This window comes from Symphodus melops, assembly GCF_947650265.1.
Source record: "Symphodus melops genome assembly, chromosome: 2".
Taxonomy (NCBI): domain Eukaryota; kingdom Metazoa; phylum Chordata; class Actinopteri; order Labriformes; family Labridae; genus Symphodus; species Symphodus melops.
Window position 1 is genome coordinate 1,133,875 of NC_136692.1, and position 25,579 is coordinate 1,159,453.

The 25,579-nt window shown below is 45.2% G+C and overlaps 1 protein-coding gene and 1 long non-coding RNA gene across 2 annotated transcripts in view; both read right to left on the reverse strand.

Annotated features, from left to right (window-relative positions):
* The window catches only part of LOC306818177 (hemicentin-1-like), a 51,917-nt gene that overhangs the window by 6,240 nt on the left and 20,098 nt on the right, over positions 1-25,579 (reverse strand). The window contains exons 6-13 of the mRNA XM_079335556.1: positions 24,327-24,662; positions 24,011-24,223; positions 22,928-23,269; positions 22,615-22,824; positions 21,416-21,685; positions 20,045-20,413; positions 19,729-19,941; positions 6,886-7,254 (exon numbers count right to left, since the gene is read on the reverse strand). Of these exons, the coding sequence (XP_079191682.1) occupies positions 6,886-7,254; positions 19,729-19,941; positions 20,045-20,413; positions 21,416-21,685; positions 22,615-22,824; positions 22,928-23,269; positions 24,011-24,223; positions 24,327-24,662 (2,322 nt within the window). The remainder of the gene's footprint in view (positions 1-6,885; positions 7,255-19,728; positions 19,942-20,044; positions 20,414-21,415; positions 21,686-22,614; positions 22,825-22,927; positions 23,270-24,010; positions 24,224-24,326; positions 24,663-25,579) is intronic.
* LOC306818602 lies at positions 17,032-19,642 on the reverse strand. Its single transcript, XR_013778313.1, has 2 exons — positions 18,488-19,642; positions 17,032-17,991 (listed from the first exon to the last, which is right to left on the reverse strand). It is a non-coding gene; the product is annotated as an uncharacterized lncRNA (long non-coding RNA).

Sequence of the window (25,579 nt, forward strand, 5' to 3'; positions counted from 1 at the left end):
CATTCTTGCTGATGTGTCAACACAGCCATGAAGCGTTTTAATGATGATCAACAGCCACCAGCTTGTTCTTCCTTTTAGACATCAGGGATTTCTGATGTTTGTCAACAGGCTGGCCAGTAGGGGGCGTCCAAGAGCTAACAAACTGTAAACCATAGCAGGGGCTCAACATGTGCAACTATTGCAATGAGTGTAGGAAAGCTCCCTAAGAGGCCCCGTGTGACTGTGAAGTGGCGCAATATTCCTGTGAAAGTGAAGTTTGTAAAAGTCCCCTGTGGTGTGAGTTCAGAGTCCAGAATCAAAAAATAAACAGTTTAGCAGAAGACAAGACATCTGCCACAACAGATGAACTTGTTATTCACAGGTTCATCTGTTCTGGCACATTTTTAGCTCCATAGGTTTCTCCATGTCGAGGCTTTTACTTAGAAACAGCCAGAGGAAATACAATTCAGTTTAGCTGCAGGATTTCATGAGAGAACAACGATACTGAGAAATCAATCGGTAGGAAATAGAATTGAACCAAAATCCAAATGAGAGAAACTCAGTTACACACACACACACACACACACACACACACACACACACACACACACACACACACACACACACACACACTCACAGCTGAGTGTAAATCCTGGTTGTTCAGAGTGTAAACATGATCAGCTGTACTCACCAGTGTTTGCAGAGACTCTGCTGTGTCGTTGACAAAGATCAGATGAAATCACTTTAATTTGTTTGAAGACAAACGGAGACCTTTCTGGACGGCTGTGTGGTCGACACACTGACAGACTTATCTCTCCTCCCTCAGCTGTAGCTCCGCCTCTGCTAGCTCGCCTGTGACTGTCATGTGGTATATGGTGTCATATTACATCACATGTCTGTTTTTAGCTGTTACCTGAGTTACATCATCACAGTGAATATTAATATTATATCAAAGCAGAGAGGCAATCAGACAGAAGATAACCCAGCATTAGTGTTCATGTGTCTCCCTGGTTGGGTTATTTAATCACGTTGGATTTTTCTGCCCTCACTGACGGCCTTCCTGTGTACGACCTACGAACGTTTGAGTAAAGAACAAACCACATCTAGAACCTGTTTCCATCGGCGGGGTCGACGTGGAGGTGGTCAGGACCTACGGGTACCTGGGGCTGCAACTGGATGACAAGCTGGACTGGTCACCTAACATGGACACTACCTGCAGGAAGGGACAGAGTCGTCTGTACTTCCTGAGAAGGCTGGGGTCCTTCAACATCTGCAAAAAGCTGCTGCAGATGTTCTACCAGTCTGTGGTGTCCAGCGTCCTCTTCTACGCCGTGGTGTGCTGGGGAGGAAGCTGCAAGAAGAGGGACGCAGCACGCCTGGACAGACTGGTGAGGAGGGCCGGCTCTGTGGTGGGTACAGAGCTGGACTCACTGGTGACAGTGGTAGAGAGGAGGACTCTGGACAAAATGCTCTCCATCATGGACAACACACACCACCCTCTGCACAGCACCTTCACCGGGCAGAGGAGCATGTTCAGTGACAGACTAATGTCACAGTCGTGCTCCACGGACAGACTCAAGAACTCTTTTGTCCCCCTATAGGCCATAAGACTGTACAACACTTCACTGTCACGGCAGGAAAGAAGCACACGGTGAACCCTGGACTCATTTCTCACTTTTTTTCTCACTCCTCATCTGCACTGCTGACCTCAGAGTCAGCCCCCAGTTGGACACTTTAATGCATATTGATAGTCACCTTACTGAGCACTGGTCACTTTAATGATAATCACCCTAATCATGTCTGGTTTCATCCTACTGTTGTGTTATGCTACATCTGTAATGGTTGACATGATCACCCTAACTAGGTCAAGTTTCACTCTATTGTCTTTGACACTTAATGCTAATCTGCTCCTCAATAGTTGGGTACTTTAATGACAATCACCCTAATCACTCCTGGTTTCACCTTATTGTTTTGGACACTTAATGCTAATCACTGCTCCTTTATGTTGCTGAGCACTTTAATGGCCCAGTCTGCATCGCTGCATTGACTGTTTAATGACTGTACTCACACCTCTGGCACTACCTCAAACACCTCTGTACATGCACATGTAACTAGTTTCTAGAAGGTCAGCACTTTGTTTCTAAGGCTCTTTAACTGTGTACAGGTCTCTTTTAATCAGCACATGTTTTTCTCTCCTTCACAGGTTATGTACATTATGCTATATAAGTTTTAAGTCTAATGCTAACTGCACAGGTTTAACTTGTAATTATGTTTACTCTCAGTCACATAGGGGCTGTTAGATCTTGTTTGGGGGATTATTTGGGGGAAACATGAGATTAATTTTGACGTAAACACCTTACAGAACATGCTAGGGGATATATATATGTTTTAAAAATGTCCACAGACTCTGACATGACAAGGCGGTTTAAAGTTTAGCAGAGAAAAGAGAGCGGGTGCTGTCAGATAGGGCCCCCCAGGGAGGTTTCCTACTGTCATTGTCAAAATTTGCACATTTTGAATCCTGCTGTGTAAAAGGTTGTCGGCCCTCGGTCTCACCCCATTGGCCAAGCAGCACATCTCGCCCTAACGGACTATTTGTTTAGCAGAAAGAATAAATAAAGGCCCGTCTGTTCAATCAGTCAAACCAGCTAACATTATTTGCACAGCACAAATTAATAACACATTTTATCTCCAGACGTTTTTATTATTTTCCATATGAAAAATGGGAGAGGGGGACATGGAAGGAAGGATTTCTCCTTCGTATTCCTCGTGTTCCTGTCGTCCACACTTCTTGCTCCTCAGGTGGAGGTCAGAGCTGGCTGTGCATTCATGAGGACTGTAGTGGTTGTTTGTTAGGACACAGGCCAACGGTGAAGGCTGGACGGCAGACTGATGTTGACGTCTGTGGAAACTTAGAATAAAATTTGATGGGGCTCATACCGTAAACATATTTGTCTTGGCCATCACCATCCGCTACAGATGAATTCACTTCATACAGGGTGTTTAAATATCGTCGCTTTTTCAAAATGAAAAATGAAATTAAGTTTGAAAGTGCTCTGAAGAAGTGAGTTCTCTGATTCAACTTTTCCAAATGAGTCTCAAATAAACATGCTGAGTCAGGAAGATGTCACCACCTAGTGGACACAGAGTCTAACTACAGGAGGTGTAGAGTAAAGTACTTTGTAGCACGGTGTTTTCTCTTCATATTTATAGGACATTAAAGGTCCCATATTTGACCTTTTTAGGGTCACTACATCTATCAAAAATGTCAAATACTCTACAAAGTGTTGGGCGTCCTCCACGGGCATGAAGGTCCTATTGCAGGTAAGAGAAGTTCATCACCTGCTGTAGTTAACTAGTGTACTATTTCCTGGAACTCAGAGGGCGACCTCCTTTCCCACCTCTAGTCTAATATTTCTTAGAAGATCGCAGCTCAAAATAAAATCATCTAACACCCAGTCAAGGAGGAAGGGTCCATCTGAGCGCTGCCAGGATTATCTAAATATCCGTCCCCTAGGATAATTAGGTACCAAGCCCTTAACAGCTACCCCTCTACTGTCGCTGCTACGTGCTATGAGCTGTGAACATCTGTTTCTTTTTTCAGTGTGCCATAGTGCGATGGGTCAGTGCTTACCTCCGAGGCTCACGGGGCGTAGTGAAGAAACCCAATCAAAACAGGATGATTTCACAAGATTTTATGACATTTATTGAAAAGTCTTTTAAAACTCCGATACAAATCAGTAAATTAAAAAATGTATAAAAGGAATAATAAGAGTTAAAAATCAGATATTAAAAGTTTTAAACCAAGTGTCTGAACTCTATATTTTTATCCCAAAAGGTGAATTTTGTGATCAGAGTGACGTGGAGTCAGTTAGCAAGAGTGTCCTTTGTGTAAGTGTGTACTTTGTGTCAGTGTGTTCTTTGTGTCAGTGTGTACTTTGTGTAAGTGTGTACTTTGTGTAAGTGTGTTCTTTGTGTCAGTGTGTACTTTGTGTAAGTGTGTACTTTTTGTAAGTGTGTACTTTGTGTCAGTGTGTTCTTTGAGTCAGTGTGTACTTTGTGTAAGTGTGTACTTTGTGTAAGTGTGTACTTTGTGTCAGTGTGTACTTTGTGTAAGTGTGTACTTTGTGTAAGTGTGTACTGTTTGTAAGTGTGTACTTTGTGTCAGTGTGTTCTTTGTGTCAGTGTGTACTTTGTGTAAGTGTGTACTTTGTGTCAGTGTGTACTTTGTGTAAGTGTGTACTTTGTGTAAGTGTGTACTTTGTGTCAGTGTGTACTTTTTGTAAGTGTGTACTTTGTGTCAGTGTGTACTTTGTGTAAGTGTGTACTTTGTGTAAGTGTGTACTTTGTGTCAGTGTGTACTTTGTGTAAGTGTGTACTTTTTGTAAGTGTGTACTTTGTGTCAGTGTGTTCTTTGTGTAAGTGTGTACTTTGTGTAAGTGTGTACTTCGTGTCAGTGTGTTCTTTGTGTAAGTGTGTACTTTGTGTAAGTGTGTACTTTGTGTAAGTGTGTACTTTTTGTAAGTGTGTACTTCGTGTCAGTGTGTTCTTTGTGTCAGTGTGTACTTTGTGTCAGTGTGTACTTTGTGTAAGTGTGTACTTTGTGTCAGTGTGTACTTTGTGTCAGTGTGTACTTTGTGTAAGTGTGTACTTCACAAAGCAGAAACATGTCATGTGTACATGTCTACAAAGATTACAAACACTAGAGCATGGGGGCTCTCTCGCCTCCTCGTCTCCTTATCTCCTCCTCCTCTCGTCTCCTCATCTCCTCTCCTCCTTGTCTCCTCTCCTCTCTCCTCTCCTCTAATACTTTGTGTCTGAAAAAAGAAACAAAAACGCCTTTTTAGTTGAAGGCATAATGGACGTTTTTGAGTTATTGAGTCAGGCTAACTCTGAGTCAAGCTAACGACAGGCTGCTAACTCTGAGTCAAGCTAACGACAGGCTGAGAGCTGAGGCGGGTTTTAAGCCTCCTGACAAACCGTTACACGGCGCCCACCTGTCAATCAGCTCAGCTACACGCCTTGTTGTGAATAACTTTGATCCTTCATCCAATCAAAACTGATGAGTCATCAAAACATTCCCCCCGTACAGTGTGTGTGGATGGAGACATGAGCTAATCACACCTATTTGGTTTTTTGAAGCAGGCTGTAAACATGTTCATGTCTGCTGTAAAAACAGGCTGTTTGAATGGGTGTGTATGTGACTTCCTGTGCTGCTGCAGCCAGCCTCTAGTGGACACTCCAGGAACTGCAGGAGTTTATATTTCTGCTTCAGCTTCATGTTTCAACAGTGGAGGTTGCTGCTTGGTTGGTAGGTAGAAGTATCTTTATCTCACTCTATTTAATGAGTGTTTTACTCACATGGGAGGTTGACAGAGACGTGTTTGGAGGTCGTTCTCCCCAGCGTGTTCTCAGCTTCACAGTAAAACTCCCCGAAGTCAGAGGACTGGATGGAGCTGAAGACAAGCGTTGCTCCTGAAGATGTGTGATGAGGGTTTAGAGGTCCGTCCACCTTGTACCAGGTGTAATTAGCTGCTGGGTTAGCATCACTGCTACAGGTCAGATTGACTGAAGAGCCCTCCTTTATCTCACCGTGGGAACTCAGTGACACAGACGGAAGCTTTGGAGCATCTGGAGGAGAATCAGAGAGAGCGTTTACACTCACATCAGATGATGGTGGACGTGTTCTATTGAACAGCTTTGGTCCTTTAAAGCGGCGGTCCCCAACCCCCGGGCCGCGGACCGGTACCGGTCCGTGAGTCATTTGCTACCGGGCCGCACAGAAAAAAATAATAACTTACATTATTTCCGTTTTATTTGTAATCCGAGTCTGAACACTGTTTTATTTTATTACATCTGTCTATCTATGATGTCAAGCCGCTCGTCTCGTCACGTGATATATTACCGCTAATTTTAAACCCACAAGCTAGCAAAATGAATAACAAACAGACGTCTTTGAAAAAATTCTTTGGGAAGGGGAAAAGGCCCAGTGAGGAGACAGAAGAAGAACCTAGGACCACAAAGAAAAAGAAACCTTCATTTAACGGGCAATATCAGGAGTCCGACATGAAATATGGATTCATCGCGACAGTCTCCCATTAGCCCGAGATGGGACCGTCTTGTTGCAGAGAAACAAGCTCAGGGCTCTCATTGATTCAGGGTTATGGTGAGATATATATTTTCATGGACTTTATTTTATTCTTGATTTGTTTGTGGAGTATCTTATTGTGAAGGCTTGTTTAAGCATTACCATAGTGACCCGAGAGCGTGGGGACAGAGAGGATGTCACTGATGTTGTTAGCGTTTTTCATGAAACGCTGTTAATAAAGTTCCATGTGATTACACAGTGGATTCATGTTTATTATTATATTTGACAAAATACCACATTTTTTGTGTTGATCGTATCATTTTATTGTGTTGTATTTTTCCGCCACACCTTGGAGGCCGGTCCGTGAAAATATTGTCCGACATTGAACCGGTAAGTGCCGCAAAAAAGGTTGGGGACCGCTGCTTTAAAGGCTCTGTGTGTGTGTGTGTGTGTATTTGTGTGTGTGATGGTGTGAATCAGTGAAGACTGTAAATAAACTCACACACTGGAGGAGACGGGAACTTCTCTTGTCTTCGTACAGCACAGGAATAACTGTCTGTATGAAGAATCTGATTGGATGAATAATCACGTGATGTTTCATTTTTGATTTCCTCTCCATTCTTGAACCAGATGAAGGAGAGATCATAACAACATCCGTAATGACACGTAAAGATGAGTCCAGTCTCTTCTCGTCTTCTCACCTTCACCTCGAGATCTGAACATGAGTAGAAATATCAGCACACAAACATGCACAAGTAAATACATGTATATACAGCATGTTAGAAACTGAGCTCAGAGAATAAAGTCTGAAATATTACCTCTGACTCTCAGCATGACCCAACGTCTCCCTAAATATCTGCTCATGTTTGTCTGAAACACGTATCTACCCCTGTCTGTCTCTGTCACGTCTGTGATGGTCAGAGTACATTTGTTCCTCACACAGGTACTCTGCACACGGCCTGAATACTGGGGGTCTTCTCTAACATCATGTTCATATATCATAACAAATTCTTGAACAACTACATCATATTCAGGATCTTTAGTCCAAAATATTTCCTGTGTGTTAACTTCCTGGTTTATTCCCTCTGGGGGTATCATGGTGCAGCTCATCTCCACAGTCGATCCTTTATTGGCACAGATCATATTAGGAGAGCACGTCACACCCCAGACATCCTGAACCTGAACCGCTGCAAAACAGAGCACATCAGGAACAACCATCAACATTCAGAACTTTAAGAAGAACAAATAAAACCTCAACATATCTCAACGTCTAAAAATCATCTGATCATGATTCTATCAGACTGTAATCACTTTAAAGACTCAAAAATATATAAAGACTTTTTTAAATGGGTGTGTATGTGACTTCCTGTACTTCTAGTGGACACTGGAGGAACTGCAGGTTGTTGTTTAGCATTTACTTCATCCTCTTGCACTACTCACCACTGCACTATTATCTTATTTAGTCTCGTACATATTAGTCTTTAATTACTTCTTTATATTTTTAGTGAATTCTTCATATTTAATGTTTATATTTGTACAAAGAGAGCACAGTCTACTGAGTGTGTGTGTGTGTGTGTGTGTGTGTGTGTGTGTGTGTGTGTGTGTGGTGTGTGTGTGTGTGTGTATGTTTGTGTGTGTGTGTGTGTGGTTTGTGTGTGTGTGTGGTGTGTGTGTGTTTGTGTGTGTGTGTGTGTGTGTGTATGAATCAGTGAAGACTGTAAATAAACTCACACACTGGAGGAGTTGGGAACTCCTCTTGTCCTCGTACAGCACAGGAATAACTGTCTGTATGAAGAATCTGATTGGATGAATAAACATCTGATGTTTCATTTTTGATTTCCTCTCCATTCTTGAACCAGATGAAGGAGGGATCATCAAGACATGTGTCCTCACACCTAAAGATGAGTCCAGTCTCATCTCGTCTTCTCACCTTCACCTCGAGATCTGAACATGAGGAGAAATATCAGCACACAAACATGCACAAGTAAATACATGTATATACAGCATGTTAGAAACTGAGCTCAGAGAATAAAGTCTGATATATTACCTGTGACACTCAGGATGAACCAACATCTCTTTGAATATCTCCTCACGTTTCTCTGTAACACGTATCCACCCTCGTCTGTCCGTCTCACGTCTGTGATGGTCAGAGTACAGTTGTTCCTCACACAGGTATTCTGCACACGGCCTGAATACTGGGGGTCTTCTTTAACATCTACACGAGATTTAGGATCTTTAGACCAAAATGTTTCCTGTGTGTTAACTTCCTGGTTTATTCCCTTTGGGAGTATGATGGTGCAGCTCATCTTCACAGTCGATCCTTTATTGGCACAGATCCTATCAGGAGGGCGCCTCACACCCCAGAGATCCTGAACCGCTGCAACACAGAGCACATCAGGAACAACCATCAACATTCAGAACTTTAAGAAGAACAAATAAAACCTCAACATATCTCAACGTCTAAAAATCATCTGATCATGATTCTATCAGACTGTAATCACTTTAAAGACTCAAAAATATATAAAGACTTTTTAAATGGGTGTGTATGTGACTTCCTGTACTTCTAGTGGACACTGGAGGAACTGCAGGTTGTTGTTTAGCATTTACTTCATCCTCTTGCACTACTCACCACTGCACTATTATCTTATTTAGTCTCGTACATATTAGTCTTTAATTATTTCTGTATATTTTTAGTGAATTCTTCATATTTAATGTTTATATTTGTACAAAGAGAGCACAGTCTGCTGAGTGTGTGTGTGTGTGTGTGTGTGTGTGTGTGTGTCTGAGTGTCTGAGTGTCTACGTGTGTGTGTGTTTCTGTTTGTGTGTGTGGGTGTGTGTGTGTGTCTCTGACACTGTGTGTGTCTGTGTGTGTGTGTGGTAAGAGTGGAGGCAGCTGATTGGATCAGATCTCCCTCTTAAAGCAGGAAGTAGCAGGGTTTGATGGTAGAAGATATGGCGCCCCTCTTACAGATCAACTTGTCCATCATGTGTTGGATTGGAACAGACACATTGATGCACTTCTTCACTTTTAGTCGTGTACCGTGCATTCACACTTCCTGTTTGATGTTTTGTCCCTGCATTATTTAGTCTATGTGAGTCTCCCTGCAACCACATTTAAGTCCAGCTCCAAATCAAGTCACCTGAAGCTGATCCACTTTTCACACAGGTGAGCTTCAGTGTGCATGAATCCCTCCCACACTTCCTCTTTTTAGTCCCAAAGTGAGTGAAAGTGTGGATGTGAAGTACCTGACACAGAGAGGAGGACGAGGACGATGAAGAGACTGGCTGCTCGGATCAAACTCATGGCTGCTCCTCTCCTCTCTCGCTGGGACTTTACGGACGATCAAACATGTTAGCAGGTGGAAGAAGAAGAAGAAGAAGAAGACAGCAGCACTCAAACATTTGTTGAAGTGGATTCTGTGTAGGAGCGTCTCAGCTGGCACAAGAAGTCATGGAGCGTACACGCTGCTCGCCTTTATCCAATCAGCTACTGAGAGTCCTGGACATGCATACATGAACAATCTGAGCTAACAGAAGCCCGTCTCCTGCTGTAGTTCACTCGTCTACTCTTTCCTAGAACTAAGAGGGCTTTCTGTCTACCAACCACTGTTAGATGGAGCTCATGATCAAACTATCTGAGCTGATCTCTCAGAGGCAAAGGCCCCTAACCAATGCGTGGACTTATGATTATATGATGTATGGATTAAATGATAAAAGGATTAAACAAAAATAAATGCATCATTCTTGTTGATATGTCAACACAGCCATGAAGCGTTTTAATGATGATCAACAGCCACCAGCTTGTTCTTCCTTTTAGACATCAGGGATTTCTGATGTTTGTCAACAGGCTGGCCAGTAGGGGGCGTCCAAGAGCTAACAAACTGTAAACCATAGCAGGGGCTCAACATGTGCAACTATTGCAATGAGTGTAGGAAAGCTCCCTAAGAGGCCCCGTGTGACTGTGAAGTGGCACAATATTCCTGTGAAAGTGAACTTTGTGAAAGTCCCCTGTGGTGTGAGTTCAGAGTCCAGAATAAAAAAATAAACAGTTTAGCAGAAGATAAGACATCTGCCACAGCAGATGAACTTGTTATTCACAGGTTCATCTGTTCTGGCACATTTTTAGCTCCATAGGTTTCTCCATGTCGAGGCTTTTACTTAGAAACAGCCAGAGGAAATACAATTCAGTTTAGCTGCAGGATTTCATGAGAGAACAACGATACTGAGAAATCAATCGGTAGAAATAGAATTGAACCAAAATCCAAATGAGAGAAACTCAGTTACACACACACACACACACACACACACACACACACACACACACACACACACACACACACTCACAGCTGAGTGTAAATCCTGGTTGTTCAGAGTGTAAACATGATCAGCTGTACTCACCAGTGTTTGCAGAGACTCTGCTGTGTCGTTGACAAAGATCAGATGAAATCACTTTAATTTGTTTGAAGACAAACGGAGACCTTTCTGGACGGCTGTGTGGTCGACACACTGACAGACTTATCTCTGCTCCCTCAGCTGTAGCTCCGCCTCTGCTAGCTCGCCTGTGACTGTCATGTGGTATATGGTGTCATATTACATCACATGTCTGTTTTTAGCTGTTACCTGAGTTACATCATCACAGTGAATATTAATATTATATCAAAGCAGAGAGGCAATCAGACAGAAGATAACCCAGCATTAGTGTTCATGTGTCTCCCTGGTTGGGTTATTTAATCACGTTGGATTTTTCTGCCCTCACTGACGGCCTTCCTGTGTACGACCTACGAACGTTTGAGTAAAGAACAAACCACATCTAGAACCTGTTTCCATCGGCGGGGTCGACGTGGAGGTGGTCAGGACCTACGGGTATCTGGGGCTGCAACTGGATGACAAGCTGGACTGGTCACCTAACATGGACACTACCTGCAGGAAGGGACAGAGTCGTCTGTACTTCCTGAGAAGGCTGGGGTCCTTCAACATCTGCAAAAAGCTGCTGCAGATGTTCTACCAGTCTGTGGTGTCCAGCGTCCTCTTCTACGCCGTGGTGTGCTGGGGAGGAAGCTGCAAGAAGAGGGACGCAGCACGCCTGGACAGACTGGTGAGGAGGGCCGGCTCTGTGGTGGGTACAGAGCTGGACTCACTGGTGACAGTGGTAGAGAGGAGGACTCTGGACAAAATGCTCTCCATCATGGACAACACACCACCCTCTGCACAGCACCTTCACCGGGCAGAGGAGCATGTTCAGTGACAGACTGCTGTCACAGTCGTGCTCCACGGACAGACTCAAGAACTCTTTTGTCCCCCTATAGGCCATAAGACTGTACAACACTTCACTGTCACGGCAGGGAAGAAGCACACGCTGAACCCTGGACTCATTTCTCACTTTTTTTCTCACTCCTCATCTGCACTGCTGACCTCAGAGTCAGTCTCCAGTTGGACACTTTAATGCATATTGATAGTCACCTTACTGAGCACTGGTCACTCTAAAGATAATCACTCTAATCATGTCTGGTTTCATCCTACTGTTTTTTTATGCTACATCTATAAGGGTTGACATGATCACCCTAACTAGGTCAAGTTTCACTCTATTGTCTTTGACACTTAATGCTAATCTGCTCCTCAATAGTTGGGTACTTTAATGATAATCACCCTAATCACTCCTGGTTTCACCTTATTGTGTTGGACACTTAATGCTAATCACTGCTCCTTTATGTTGCTGAGCACTTTAATGGCCCAGTCTGCATCTCTGCATTGACTGTTTAATGTCTGTTCCCGTTCCGGCAGAGCGCCGTCTGCTTCCTGTTCCCGTTCTGGCAGAGCGCCGTCTTCTCCCTGTCCCCGTTCCGGCTGAACGCCATCTGCCACCAGCTTCGGCAGAGCGTTGTCAGCTTCCTGTCCCCGTGCCTGCTGAACGCTGTCTGCCACCAGCTTCGGCAGAGCGTTGTCAGCTTCCTGTCCCCGTGCCTGCTGAACGCCATCTGCCACCAGCTTCGGCAGAGGGTTGTCAGCTTCCTGTCCCCGTGCCTGCTGAACGCCGTCTGCCACCAGCTTCGGCAGAGCGTTGTCAGCTTCCTGTTTCCCTGCCTGCTGAACGCCGTCATCATGTTGAGGTTCCCTCGGCATACGGGCCGACGCCCGACGACATCTCCTCGCTGGTCCGGCCGACGCCCAACGACGTCTCCTCGCTGGTCCAGCCGACGCCCGACGACGTCTCCTCGGCGGTCTGGCCAACATTCGATGACGTCTCCTCTGCGGTCCGGCCAACGCCTGAGCTTCCCTCGGCGGTCTGGCCAACATCCGACGACGTCTCCTCTGCGGTCTGGCTGATGCCTGAGCTTCCCTCGGCAGTCCGGCCGTCGTGTCGACTTATCTCTCCCGTCTCCATCCTGTGTGTGAGCCTCTGCGGGCTCCCCAACAGCCCTGTCGAGTCGGCCCCCTCTTGGGCTGCACGGGAGCTCGCTCCTCATGCAGTAGTCGGGGTGCTGACGTGGCTGATGGACAGGGGGGCGGAGCCTCCTCTACATGTACGCCCGCTCTCGGAGCATTACTCCGTGTGGCGGCACGTATGTTCCCTGGACAGCTGGCTGGACAGACTGCTTCAACGGGGTTACGCCCTGCAGTTTGCGTCTCCCCCTCCACGTTTCAATGGGGTAGTGGAGACGATCATGCCATCCGGGGAGGGACGCCTGGCTCTTCGGTCAGAGCTGCAGGAGCTCTTGACGAAGGGTGCCATCTCCAGAGTGGAGCGAGAGGAGGAGAGCCGGGGCTTTTACTCTCGCTACTTCTCTCGTGCAGAAGAAGACAGGCGGGATGAGGCCCATCCTCGACCTGTCTCTCTTTTTAATAAATCGATTGTGGTCAGACCATTTTCATATGTTGACAATCAATATATGGAGTGTGTTCACCAGGACGACTGGTTCACGTCCATCGACCTAAAGGACGCCTACTTCCATGTCCCCATCCTCCCGAAACACAGGCAGCTCCTGCGCTTCGCGTCCGGTTATTTCCTGGCCCCACGCACTTTCTCCAAGTGCATAGAAGCAGCTCTGGCTCCGCTTCACCGGGCAGGGATGAGAGTGTTATTTTATCTGGATGACCTGTTGTTACAGGCTCGCTCCAGAGAAGAAGTAGCTCTCCAGACGAGGGCGCTCGTGTCTCATCTGTCGAGCTTGGGGTTCATCGTGAACTGGGCGAAAAGCTCCCCCATCCCATCCCGGTCCATAATGTACCTGGGGGTGATGGACTCGGCCGACATGTCAGCGCGGCTCCCCCAGCAGAGGGTGGAGGCGCTGAGAGAATTATTAAGCCGAGTGAAGCCACACAGCACGGTGACAGATCTCACTGTCATGCGGCTGCTGGGCATGATGGCGGCGGCCCATGTTGTTATTCCTCTGGGCCTGCTCCACATGAGACGTCTGCAGCGGTGGTTAATCCGTCAACGCATCGATCCCCGGCTGCAGCGGAAAACGTCTGCTCCGCGTTCCTTTATCCGTTGCGTTGGACTTGGCCCCTGGGAAGGGCTAGGTCACGCATTTCGGTGTTCACAGACGCATCTCTCTCCGGGTGGGGAGGGACGTGTCTGTCCCGAGCAGTAGGAGGAGTGTGGCCGGCGCGCATGTCCCTCCACATAAACGGGTTGGAGCTGCTTGCGGTGTGGGAAGTAGTTCTTCACTTCTTTTCCCTGCTAAAGAATCATCATGTGCTGATCCGCACAGACAACAGGGCGACAGCCGCCTATATCAATCGCCAGGGCGGGGTGCGTTCAGCCCAGCTTCTCGGCATAGCCAGGAAGCTGCTGGTCTGGGCGAGCACACGGTTTCTTTCTCTCCGTGCTCTGTATGTCCCCGGTGAACTGAACCGGGGAGCGGACATCATGTCAAGGGGGGGTCCTCATCCGGGATCTTGGACCCTTCACGCAGACCTGGTTTCCCAGTTATGGGGAAGGTTCGGCAGAGCAGAGGTGGACATGTTCGCAGCACGCGAAAATGCACAATGTCCCCTTTGGTTCTCCCTGAGCGCAAAGGGCGACCCTCCTCTCGGGGTGGACGTTTTTTCGCATCGGCTATGGCCGAGGACGCTCATTTATGCGTTTCTCCCTGTCCCGTTGATTTCAAGCTTCCTGGACAGAGTGAGGAAGGAGAAGCTGTGCGCCATTCTGATCGCCCCGCTGCGCGAGCATGCGATATGGTTCCCGTGTCTACGTCAGATGACGTCAGGCGAGCCCTGGGAAATCCCTTGGAGAGGGGATGCCCTCTCGCAGGCAGGGGGCGTGCTCACGAGCCACCCGATCATCGGCCAGCGTCTCTGGGCTTGGCCGCTGAACGGACACATCTGGTAAGTATGGGGCTGGCTCAGGATGTGGTGCGCACTATTCAAGGCGCTCGGGCTGCCTCTACAACGGCATCTTACGCTGCAAAGTGGGCTGCGTTTCAACGCTGGTGCGGAGAGAGAGAACTCTCCGCTACTGCGTGTCCTCTGCCTCAAGTGCTTTCTTTCCTCCAGCTCTTAGTGGACCGAAAACTGGCATTAGCACTATTAAAACATACACGGCGGCAGTTTCATCATGCCACGAAGGTTTTGGTGACCGTTCGGTGTTTTGCCACCCGCTGGTGAAGCGGTTTTTAAAAGGGGTACAGAGGCTTCGGCCGGTAGTGCGCAGCCTGGCCCCGCAATGGGATTTGGCACTGGTGCCACTGATTGTGGCGCCGTTTGAGCCTTTGGATCAGATTCCCCTACGTTTTCTGTCGGCTAAAACGGTTTTGCTCTTAGCTCTGACGTCAGCAAAACGTGTCAGTGAGCTGTCAGCTCTCTCTGTGGCTCCGTCCTGCCTCAGGATCCAGGAGGACGGTAGTTTGGCTGTATTACGGCCAAACCCGGCGTTCATGCCAAAAGTCATCACTAGCGAGTTCAAGTCGCGAGTGATCACGCTGGAGGGGTTTTTTTCCTCCTCCCCACACATCTGGGGAGCAGGCGACCTCCCACCTGCTGTGCCCAGTGCGCGCTCTGGCATGCTATGTTGCGCGCACAGCTGCCATACGCTGTTCCAGCAGCTGTTTGTACACTACAGGGCACATTCTGTGGGACAGCCCCTGTCAACACAGCGGCTGTCACACTGGCTGTGTGACGCCATCACACAGGCTTATATCGCCTCAGGAGCTTAGCCTCCGGCGGGTATTCGGGCGCACTCCACCAGGGGAGTTGCTTCCTCGGCTGCCCTGCACGGGGGCGTGACGGTGGACGACATCTGCACTGCAGCTTCGTGGTCCTCTCCGTGCTCCTTTGTGCATTTTTATCTACGGAATGCTTCCCGTTTCTCAATGTCTCACTCAGTGCTCAGCACTCTGTCTGCGTAAGAGTGGGATGTTCCATTTTTTCCCCTGATGCTGTCAGGCGGAAAATGGTTGTTCAGGGTGTTGTTGTGCTTGTGGTACCTTCCGGACCCAGTGTGGCATTGACTACATCCTGCTTCGCCTCTAACCCAATAGCGATAGCCTTAGAGGGCGAAGCCTATACGAAATAGAACGTTAGTTACGTACTGTAACTCCAGATTCTATGAGTATAGGCGCAGCCCTCTAAGCGGTGGGCCCCACTGACTCCGTAACGGCTGAAGAAAAGCCCTTTATTGGGGAACAGAACACACGGTCCCTTCCGGTTATATACCGGCAGGTTGACCGTGGGAGGGGCCCACATCGTGGGTGGGCGTGGACTACAACTCTTCAGTGCTGCGCATGCGCGCGAGGGATAAACCCAATAGCGATAGCCTTAGAGGGCTGCGCCTATACTCATAGAATCTGGAGTTACAGTACGTAACTAACGTTCTTGATTCATCAGGTTAATAAACTCTGTTAACCTGAACGAGACGCCTCCAGTCATTCCTCTCATCCCATCAAAAGAATGCGCAGAGATTTTAGGTAATTATTTAGAGGAGTCAGATTTCTATTAACAACATTTAGGAAAAGTGTTAAATAGCAACTTTTATCCTTCACCAGCTAACATTATTTGCACAGCACAAATTCATAACACATTTTATCTCAAGACGTTTTTGTTATTTTCCATATGAAAAATGGGAGAGGGGGACATGGAAGGAAGGATTTCTCCTTCGTATTCCTTGTGTTCCTGTCGTCCACACTTCTTGCTCCTCAGGTGGAGGTCAGAGCTGGCTGTGCATTCATGAGGACTGTAGTGGTTGTTTGTTAGGACAAAGTCCAACGGTGAAGGCTGGACGTCAGACTGATGTTGACGCCTGTGGAAACTTAGAATAAAATTTGATGGGGCTCATACCGTAAACATATTTGTCTTGGCCATCACCATCCGATACAGATGAATTCACTTCATACAGGATGTTTAGTTATCGTCACTTTTTCAAAATGAAAAATAAAATCAAGTTTGAAAGTGCTCTGAAGAAGTGAGTTCTCTGATTCATCTTTTCCAAATGAGTCTCAGATAAACATGCTGAGTCAGGAAGATGTCACCACCTAGTGGACACAGAGTCTAACTACAGGAGGTGTAGAGTAAAGTACTTTGTAGCATGGTGTTTTCTCTTCATATTTATAGGACATTAAAGGTCCCATATTTGATCTTTTTAGGGTTACTATATCTATCAAAAATGTCAAATACAAATCACCTGCTGTAGTTAACTAGTGTACTATTTCCTAGAACTCAGAGGGCGACCTCCTTTCCCACGTCTAGTCTAATATTTCTTATAAGATCGCAGCTCAAAATAAAATCATCTAACACCCAGCCAAGGAGGAAGGGTCCATCTGAGCGCTGCCAGGATTATCTAAATATCCGTCCCCTAGGATAATTAGGTACCAAGCCCTTAACAGCTCCCCCTCTACTGTCGCTGCTACGTGCTATGAGCTGTGAAAATCTGTTTCTTTTTTCAGTGTGCCGTAGTGCGAAGGGTCAGTGCTTACCTCCGAGGCTCACGGGGCGTCGTGAAGAAACCCAATCAAAACAGGATGATTTCACAAGATTTTATGACATTTATTGAAAATTCAAATATTGTAAAGAATCTCACAAAGTCTTTTAAAACTCCGATACAAATCAGTAAATTAAAAAATGTATAAAAGGAATAATAAGAGTTAAAAATCAGATATTAAAAGTTTTAAACCAAGTGTCTTAACTCTATGTTTTTATCCCAAAAGGTGAATTTTGTGATCAGAGCGACGTGGAGTGAGTTAGCAAGAGTGTCCTTTGTGTAAGTGTGTACTTTGTGTCAGTGTGTTCTTTGTGTAAGTGTGTACTTTTTGTAAGTGTGTACTTTGTGTCAGTGTGTTCTTTGTGTCAGTGTGTACTTTGTGTAAGTGTGTACTTTGTGTCAGTGTGTACTTTGTGTAAGTGTGTACTTCGTGTCAGTGTGTACTTTGTGTCAGTGTGTTCTTTGTGTAAGTGTGTACTTTGTGTAAGTGTGTACTTTGTGTAAGTGTGTACTTTGTGTAAGTGTGTACTTTGTGTCAGTGTGTACTTTGTGTCAGTGTGTACTTTGTGTAAGTGTGTACTTTGTGTAAGTGTGTACTTTGTGTAAGTGTGTACTTCGTGTCAGTGTGTACTTTGTGTCAGTGTGTTCTTTGTGTAAGTGTGTACTTTGTGTAAGTGTGTACTTCGTGTCAGTGTGTTCTTTGTGTAAGTGTGTACTTTGTGTAAGTGTGTACTTTTTGTAAGTGTGTACTTCGTGTCAGTGTGTTCTTTGTGTAAGTGTGTTCTTTGTGTAAGTGTGTACTTTGTGTCAGTGTGTAATTCACAAAGCAGAAACCACGTTAAAGTCATGTGATGGTCACATGGTCTAAATATATAGAGGATTACAGCTCCTACATGTCCATAAAGATTACAAACACTAGAGCATGGGGGCTCTCGCCTCCTCGTCTCCTCATCTCCTCTCCTCCTTGTCTCCTCTCCTCTCTCCTCTCCTCTAATACTTTGTGTCTGAAAAAAGAAACAAAAACGCCTTTTTAGTTGAAGGCATAATGAACGTTTTTGAGTTATTGAGTCAGGCTAACTATGAGTCAAGCTAACGACAGGCTGCTAACTCTGAGTCAAGCTAACGACAGGCTGCTAACTCTGAGTCAAGCTAACGACAGGCTGAGAGCTGAGGCGGGTTTTAAGCCTCCTGACAAACCGTTACACGGCGCCCACCTGTCAATCAGCTCAGCTACACGCCTTGTTGTGAATAACTCTGATCCTTCATCCAATCAAAACTGAGCAGGCTGTAAACATGTTCATGTCTGCTGTAAAAACAGGCTGATTGAATGGGTGTGTATGTGACTTCCTGTGCTGCTGCAGCCAGCCTCTAGTGGACACTCCAGGAACTGCAGGAGTTTATATTTCTGCTTCAGCTTCATGTTTCAACAGTGGAGGTTGCTGCTTGGTTGGTAGGTAGAAGTATCTTTATATCACTCTATTTAATGAGTGTTTTACTCACATGGGAGGTTGACAGAGACGTGTTTGGAGGTCGTTCTCCCCAGCGTGTTCTCAGCTTCACAGTAAAACTCCCCGAAGTCAGAGGACTGGATGGAGCTGAAGACAAGCGTTGCTCCTGAAGATGTGTGATGAGGGTTTAGAGGTCCGTCCACCTTGTACCAGGTGTAACGAGCTGCTGGGTTAGCATCACTGCTACAGGTCAGATTGACTGAAGAGCCCTCCTTTATCTCACCGTGGGAACTCAGTGACACAGAGGGAAGCTTTGGAGCATCTGGAGGAGAATCAGAGAGAGCGTTTACACTCACATCAGATGATGGTGGACGTGTTCTATTGAACAGCTTTGGTCCTTTAAAGCGGCGGTCCCCAACCCCCGGGCCGCGGACCGGTACCGGTCCGTGAGTCATTTGCTACCGGGCCGCACAGAAAAAAATAATAACTTACATTATTTCCGTTTTATTTGTAATCCGAGTCTGAACACTGTTTTATTTTATTACATCTGTCTATCTATGATGTCAAGCCGCTCGTCTCGTCACGTGATATATTACCGCTAATTTTAAACCCACAAGCTAGCAAAATGAATAACAAACAGACGTCTTTGAAAAAATTCTTTGGGAAGGGGAAAAGGCCCAGTGAGGAGACAGAAGAAGAACCTAGGACCACAAAGAAAAAGAAACCTTCATTTAACGGGCAATATCAGGAGTCCGACATGAAATATGGATTTATCGCGACAGTCTCCCATTAGCCCGAGATGGGACCGTCTTGTTGCAGAGAAACAAGCTCAGGGCTCTCATTGATTCAGGGTTATGGTGAGTTATATATTTTCATGGACTTTATTTTATTCTTGATTTGTTTGTGGAGTATCTTATTGTGAAGGCTTGTTTAAGCATTACCATAGTGACCCGAGAGCGTGGGGACAGAGAGGATGTCACTGATGTTGTTGGCGTTTTTCACGAAACGCTGTTAATAAAGTTCCATGTGATTACACAGTGGATTCATGTTTATTATTATATTTGACAAAATACCACATTTTTTGTGTTGATCGTATCATTTTATTGTGTTGTATTTTTCCGCCACACCTTAGAGGCCGGTCCGTGAAAATATTGTCCGACATTGAACCGGTCCGTGGTGCAAAAAAGGTTGGGGACCGCTGCTTTAAAGGCTCTGTGTGTGTGTGTGTGTGTGTGTGTGTGTATATTTGTGTGTGTGATGGTGTGAATCAGTGAAGACTGTAAATAAACTCACACACTGGAGGAGACGGGAACTTCTCTTGTCCTCGTACAGCACAGGAATAACTGTCTGTATGAAGAATCTGATTGGATGAATAATCACGTGATGTTTCATTTTTGATTTCCTCTCCATTCTTGAACCAGATGAAGGAGCGATCAAAAAGACATGTGTCCTCACACCTAAAGATGAGTCCAGTCTCATCTTCTCTTCTCACCTTCACCTTGAGATCTGAACATGAGTAGAAATATCAGCACACAAACATGCACAAGTAAATACATGTATATACAGCATGTTAGAAACTGAGCTCAGAGAATAAAGTCTGAAATATTACCTCTGACAATCAGGATGACCCAACGTCTCCCTAAATATCTGCTCATGTTTGTCTGAAACACGTATCTACCCCAGTCTGTCCCTCTCACGTCTGTGATGGTCAGAGTACATTTGTTCCTCACACAGGTACTCTGCACACGGCCTGAATACTGGGGGTCTTCTCTAACATCATGTTCATATATCATAACAAATTCTTTAACAACTACATCATATTTAGGATCTTTAGTCCAAAAGGTTTCCTGTGTGTTAGCTTCCTGGTTTATTCCCTCTGGGGGTATCATGGTGCAGCTCATCTTCACAGTCGATCCTTTATTGGCACAGATCATATTAGGAGAGCACGTCACACCCCAGACATCCTGAACCTGAACCGCTGCAACACAGAGCACATCAGGAACAACCATCAACATTCAGAACTTTAAGAAGAACAAATAAAACCTCAACATATCTCAACGTCTAAAAATCATCTGATCATGATTCTATCAGACTGTAATCACTTTAAAGACTCAGAAATATATAAAGACTTTTTTAAATGGGTGTGTATGTGACTTCCTGTACTTCTAGTGGACACTGGAGGAACTGCAGGTTGTTGTTTAGCATTTACTTCATCCTCTTGCACTACTCACCACTGCACTATTATCTTATTTAGTCTCGTACATATTAGTCTTTAATTACTTCTTTATATTTTTAGTGAATTCTTCATATTTAATGTTTATATTTGTACAAAGAGAGCACAGTCTACTGAGTGTGTGTGTGTGTGTGTGTGTGTGTGTGTGTGTGTGTGTGTGTGTGCGTGGTGTGTGTGTGTGTGTCTGAGTGTCTACGTGTGTGTGTGTTTCTGTTTGTGTGTGTGTGTGTGTTTCTGTTTCGCCTTTTTAGTTGAAGGCAAAATGAACGTTTTTGAGTTATTGAGTCAGGCTAACTTTGAGTCAAGCTAACGACAGGCTGCTAACTTTGAGTCAAGCTAACGACAGGCTGCTAACTTTGAGTCAAGCTAACGACAGGCTGCTAACTTTGAGTCAAGCTAACGACAGGCTGAGAGCTGAGGCGGGTTTTAAGCCTCCTGACAAACCGTTACACGGCGCCCACCTGTCAATCAGCTCAGCTACACGCCTTATTGTGAATAACTCTGACCCTTCATCCAATCAAAACTGAGCAGGCTGTAAACATGTTCATGTCTGCTGTAAAAACAGGCTTTTTGAATGGGTGTGTATGTGACTTCCTGTGCTGCTGCAGCCAGCCTCTAGTGGACACTCCAGGTACTGCAGGAGTTTATATTTCTGCTTCAGCTTCATGTTTCAACAGTGGAGGTTGCTGCTTGGTTGGTAGGTAGAAGTATCTTTATATCACTCTATTTAATGAGTGTTTTACTCACATGGGAGGTTGACAGAGATGTGATTGGAGGTCGTTCTCCCCAGCCTGTTCTCAGCTTCACAGTAAAACTCCCCGAAGTCAGAGGACTGGATGGAGCTGAAGACAAGCGTTGCTCCTGAATATGTGTGATGAGGGTTTAGAGGTCCGTCCACCTTGTACCAGGTGTAACGAGCTGCTGGGTTAGCATCACTGCTACAGGTCAGATTGACTGAAGAGCCCTCCTTTATCTCACCGTGGGAACTCAGTGACACAGAGGGAAGCTTTGGAGCATCTGGAGGAGAATCAGAGAGAGCGTTTACACTCACATCAGATGATGGTGGACGTGTTATATTGAACAGCTTTGGTCCTTTAAAGCGGCGGTCCCCAACCCCCGGGCCGCGGACCGGTACCGGTCCGTGAGTCATTTACTACCGGGCCGCACAGTATTTGTAATCCGAGTCTGAACACTGTTTTATTTTATTACATCTGTCTATCTATGATGTCAAGCCGCTCGTCTCGTCACGTGACATATTACCGCTAATTTTAAACCCACAAGCTAGCAAAATGAATAACAAACAGACGTCTTTGAAAAAATTCTTTGGGAAGGGGAAAAGGCCCAGTGAGGAGACAGAAGAAGAACCTAGGACCACAAAGAAAAAGAAACCTTCATTTAACGGGCAATATCAGGAGTCCGACATGAAACATGGATTCATCGCGACAGTCTCCCATTAGCCCGAGATGGGACCGTCTTGTTGCAGAGAAACAAGCTCAGGGCTCTCATTGATTCAGGGTTATGGTGAGTTATATATTTTCATGGACTTTATTTTATTCTTGATTTGTTTGTGGAGTATCTTATTGTGAAGGCTTGTTTAAGCGTTACCATAGTGACCCGAGAGCGTGGGGACAGAGAGGATGTCACTGATGTTGTTGGCGCATTTCATGAAACGCTGTTAATAAAGTTCCATGTGATTACACAGTGGATTCATGTTTATTATTATATTTGACAAAATACCACATTTTTTGTGTTGATCATATCATTTTATTGTGTTGTATTTTTCCGCCACACCTTGGAGGCCGGTCCGTGAAAATATTGTCCGACATTGAACCGGTCCGTGGTGCAAAAAAGGTTGGGGACCGCTGCTTTAAAGGCTCTGTGTGTGTGGTGTGTGTGTGTGTGTGTGTGTGATGGTGTGAATCAGTGAAGACTGTAAATAAACTCACACACTGGAGGAGACGGGAACTTCTCTTGTCCTCGTACAGCACAGGAATAACTGTCTGTATGAAGAATCTGATTGGATGAATAATCACGTGATGTTTCATTTTTGATTTCTTCTCCATTCTTAAACCAGATGAAGGAGAGATCAAAACATCCGTATTGACACGTAAAGATGAGTCCAGTCTCATCTCGTCTCATCACCTTCACCCTGAGAGCTGAACATGAGTAGAAATATCAGCACACAAACATGCACAAGTAAATACATGTATATACAGCATGTTAGAAACTGAGCTCAGAGAATAAAGTCTGAAATATTACCTCTGACTCTCAGGCGGACCTCAGATCTCTCTGAATATCTGCTCATGTTTCTCTGAAACATGAGCCTGTAGAATCCCCAGTCTGTCAGTCTCACGCCTGTGACGGTCAGAGTACAGTTGTTCCTCACACAGGTACTCTGCACACGGCCTGAATACTGGGGGTCTTCTTTAACATCTACATCATATTCAGGATCTTTAGTCCAAAATGTTTCCTGTGTGTTAACTTCCTGGTTTATTCCCTCTGGGGGTATCATGGTGCAGCTCATCTCCACAGTCGATCCCTTATTGGCACAGATCTTATTAGGAGAGCACGTCACACCCCAGACATCCTGAACCTGAACCGCTGCAACACAGAGCACATCAGGAACAACCATCAACATTCAGAACTTTAAGAAGAACAAATAAAACCTCAACATATCTCAACGTCTAAAAATCATCTGATCATGATTCTATCAGACTGTAATCACTTTAAAGACTCAAAAATATATAAAGACTTTTTTAAATGGGTGTGTATGTGACTTCCTGTACTTCTAGTGGACACTGGAGGAACTGCAGGTTGTTGTTTAGCATTTACTTCATCCTCTTGCACTACTCACCACTGCACTATTATCTTATTTGGTCTCGTACATATTAGTCTTTAATTACTTCTTTATATTTTTAGTGAATTCTTCATATTTAATGTTTATATTTGTACAAAGAGAGCACAGTCTACTAAGTGTGTGTGTGTGTGTGTGTGTGTGTTTATGTGTGTGTATGTGTGTGTGTGTGTGCGCGTGTGTTTATGTGTGTGTATGTGTGTGTATGTGTGTGTATGTGTATGTGTGTGTGTGTGTGTGGTGTGTGTGTGTGTGTCTATGTGTTTGTGTGTGTGTCTGTGTGTGTGTATGTGTGTGGTGTGTGTGTGTGTGTGTGTGTGTGGTGTGTGGTGTGTGTGTGTGTGTGTGTGTGTGGTGTGTGTGTGTGGTGTGGTGTGGTGTGTGTGTGTGTGTGTGGTGTGTGTGGTGTGTGTGTGTGGTGTGGTGTGTGTGTGTGTGTGTGTGTGTGTGTGATGGTGTGAATCAGTGAAGACTGTAAATAAACTCACACACTGGAGGAGACGGGAACTTCTCTTGTCCTCGTATAGCACAGGAATAACTGTCTGTATGAAGAATCTGATTGGATGAATAATCACGTGATGTTTCATTTTTGATTTCTTCTCCATTCTTAAACCAGATGAAGGAGGGATCATAAATACATGTGTTCTCACACGTAAAGATGAGTCCAGTCTCCTCTCGTCTTCTCACCTCCACCTTGAGATCTGAACATGAGTAGAAATATCAGCACACAAACATGCACAAGTAAATACATGTATATACAGCATGTTAGAAACTGAGCTCAGAGAATAAAGTCTGAAATATTACCTGTGACACTCAGGATGACCCAACATTTCTTTGAATATCTGCTCACGTGTCTCTGTAACACGTATCCACCCTCGTCTGTCCGTCTCACGTCTGTGATGGTCAGAGTACAGTTGTTCCTCACACAGGTACTCTGCACACGGCCTGAATACTGGGGGTCTTCTTTAACATCTACATCATATTCAGGACCTGTAGACCAAAATGTTTCCTGTGTGTTAACTTCCTGTTTTATTCCCTCTGGGAGTATGATGGTGCAGCTCATCTTCACAGTCGATCCTTTATTGGCACAGATCCAAAAAGGAGGGCACGTCACACCCCAGACATCCTGAACCTGAACCGCTGCAACACAGAGCACATCAGGAACAACCATCAACATTCAGAACTTTAAGAAGAACAAATAAAACCTCAACATATCTCAACGTCTAAAAATCATCTGATCATGATTCTATCAGACTGTAATCACTTTAAAGACTCAAAAATATATAAAGACTTTTTTAAATGGGTGTGTATGTGACTTCCTGTACTTCTAGTGGACACTGGAGGAACTGCAGGTTGTTGTTTAGCATTTACTTCATCCTCTTGCACTACTCACCACTGCACTATAATCTTATTTAGTCTCATACATATTAGTCTTTCATTACTTCTTTATATTTTTAGTGAATTCTTCATATTTAATGTTTATATTTGTACAAAGAGAGCACAGTCTACTGAGTGTGTGTGTGTGTGTGTGTGTGTGCGTGGTGTGTGTGTGTGTGTCTGAGTGTCTATGTGTGTGTGTGTTTCTGTTTGTGTGTGTGTGTGTGTCTGCGTGTGTGTGTGTTTCTGTTTCGCCTTTTTAGTTGAAGGCAAAATGAACGTTTTTGAGTTATTGAGTCAGGCTAACTATGAGTCAAGCTAACGACAGGCTGCTAACTTTGAGTCAAGCTAACGACAGGCTGCTAACTCTGAGTCAAGCTAACGACAGGCTGAGAGCTGAGGCGGGTTTTAAGCCTCCTGACAAACCGTTACACGGCGCCCACCTGTCAATCAGCTCAGCTACACGCCTTGTTGTGAATAACTCTGATCCTTCATCCAATCAAAACTGAGCAGGCTGTAAACATGTTCATGTCTGCTGTAAAAACAGGCTTTTTGAATGGGTGTGTATGTGACTTCCTGTGCTGCTGCAGCCAGCCTCTAGTGGACACTCCAGAAACTGCAGGAGTTTATATTTCTGCTTCAGCTTCATGTTTCAACAGTGGAGGTTGCTGCTTGGTTGG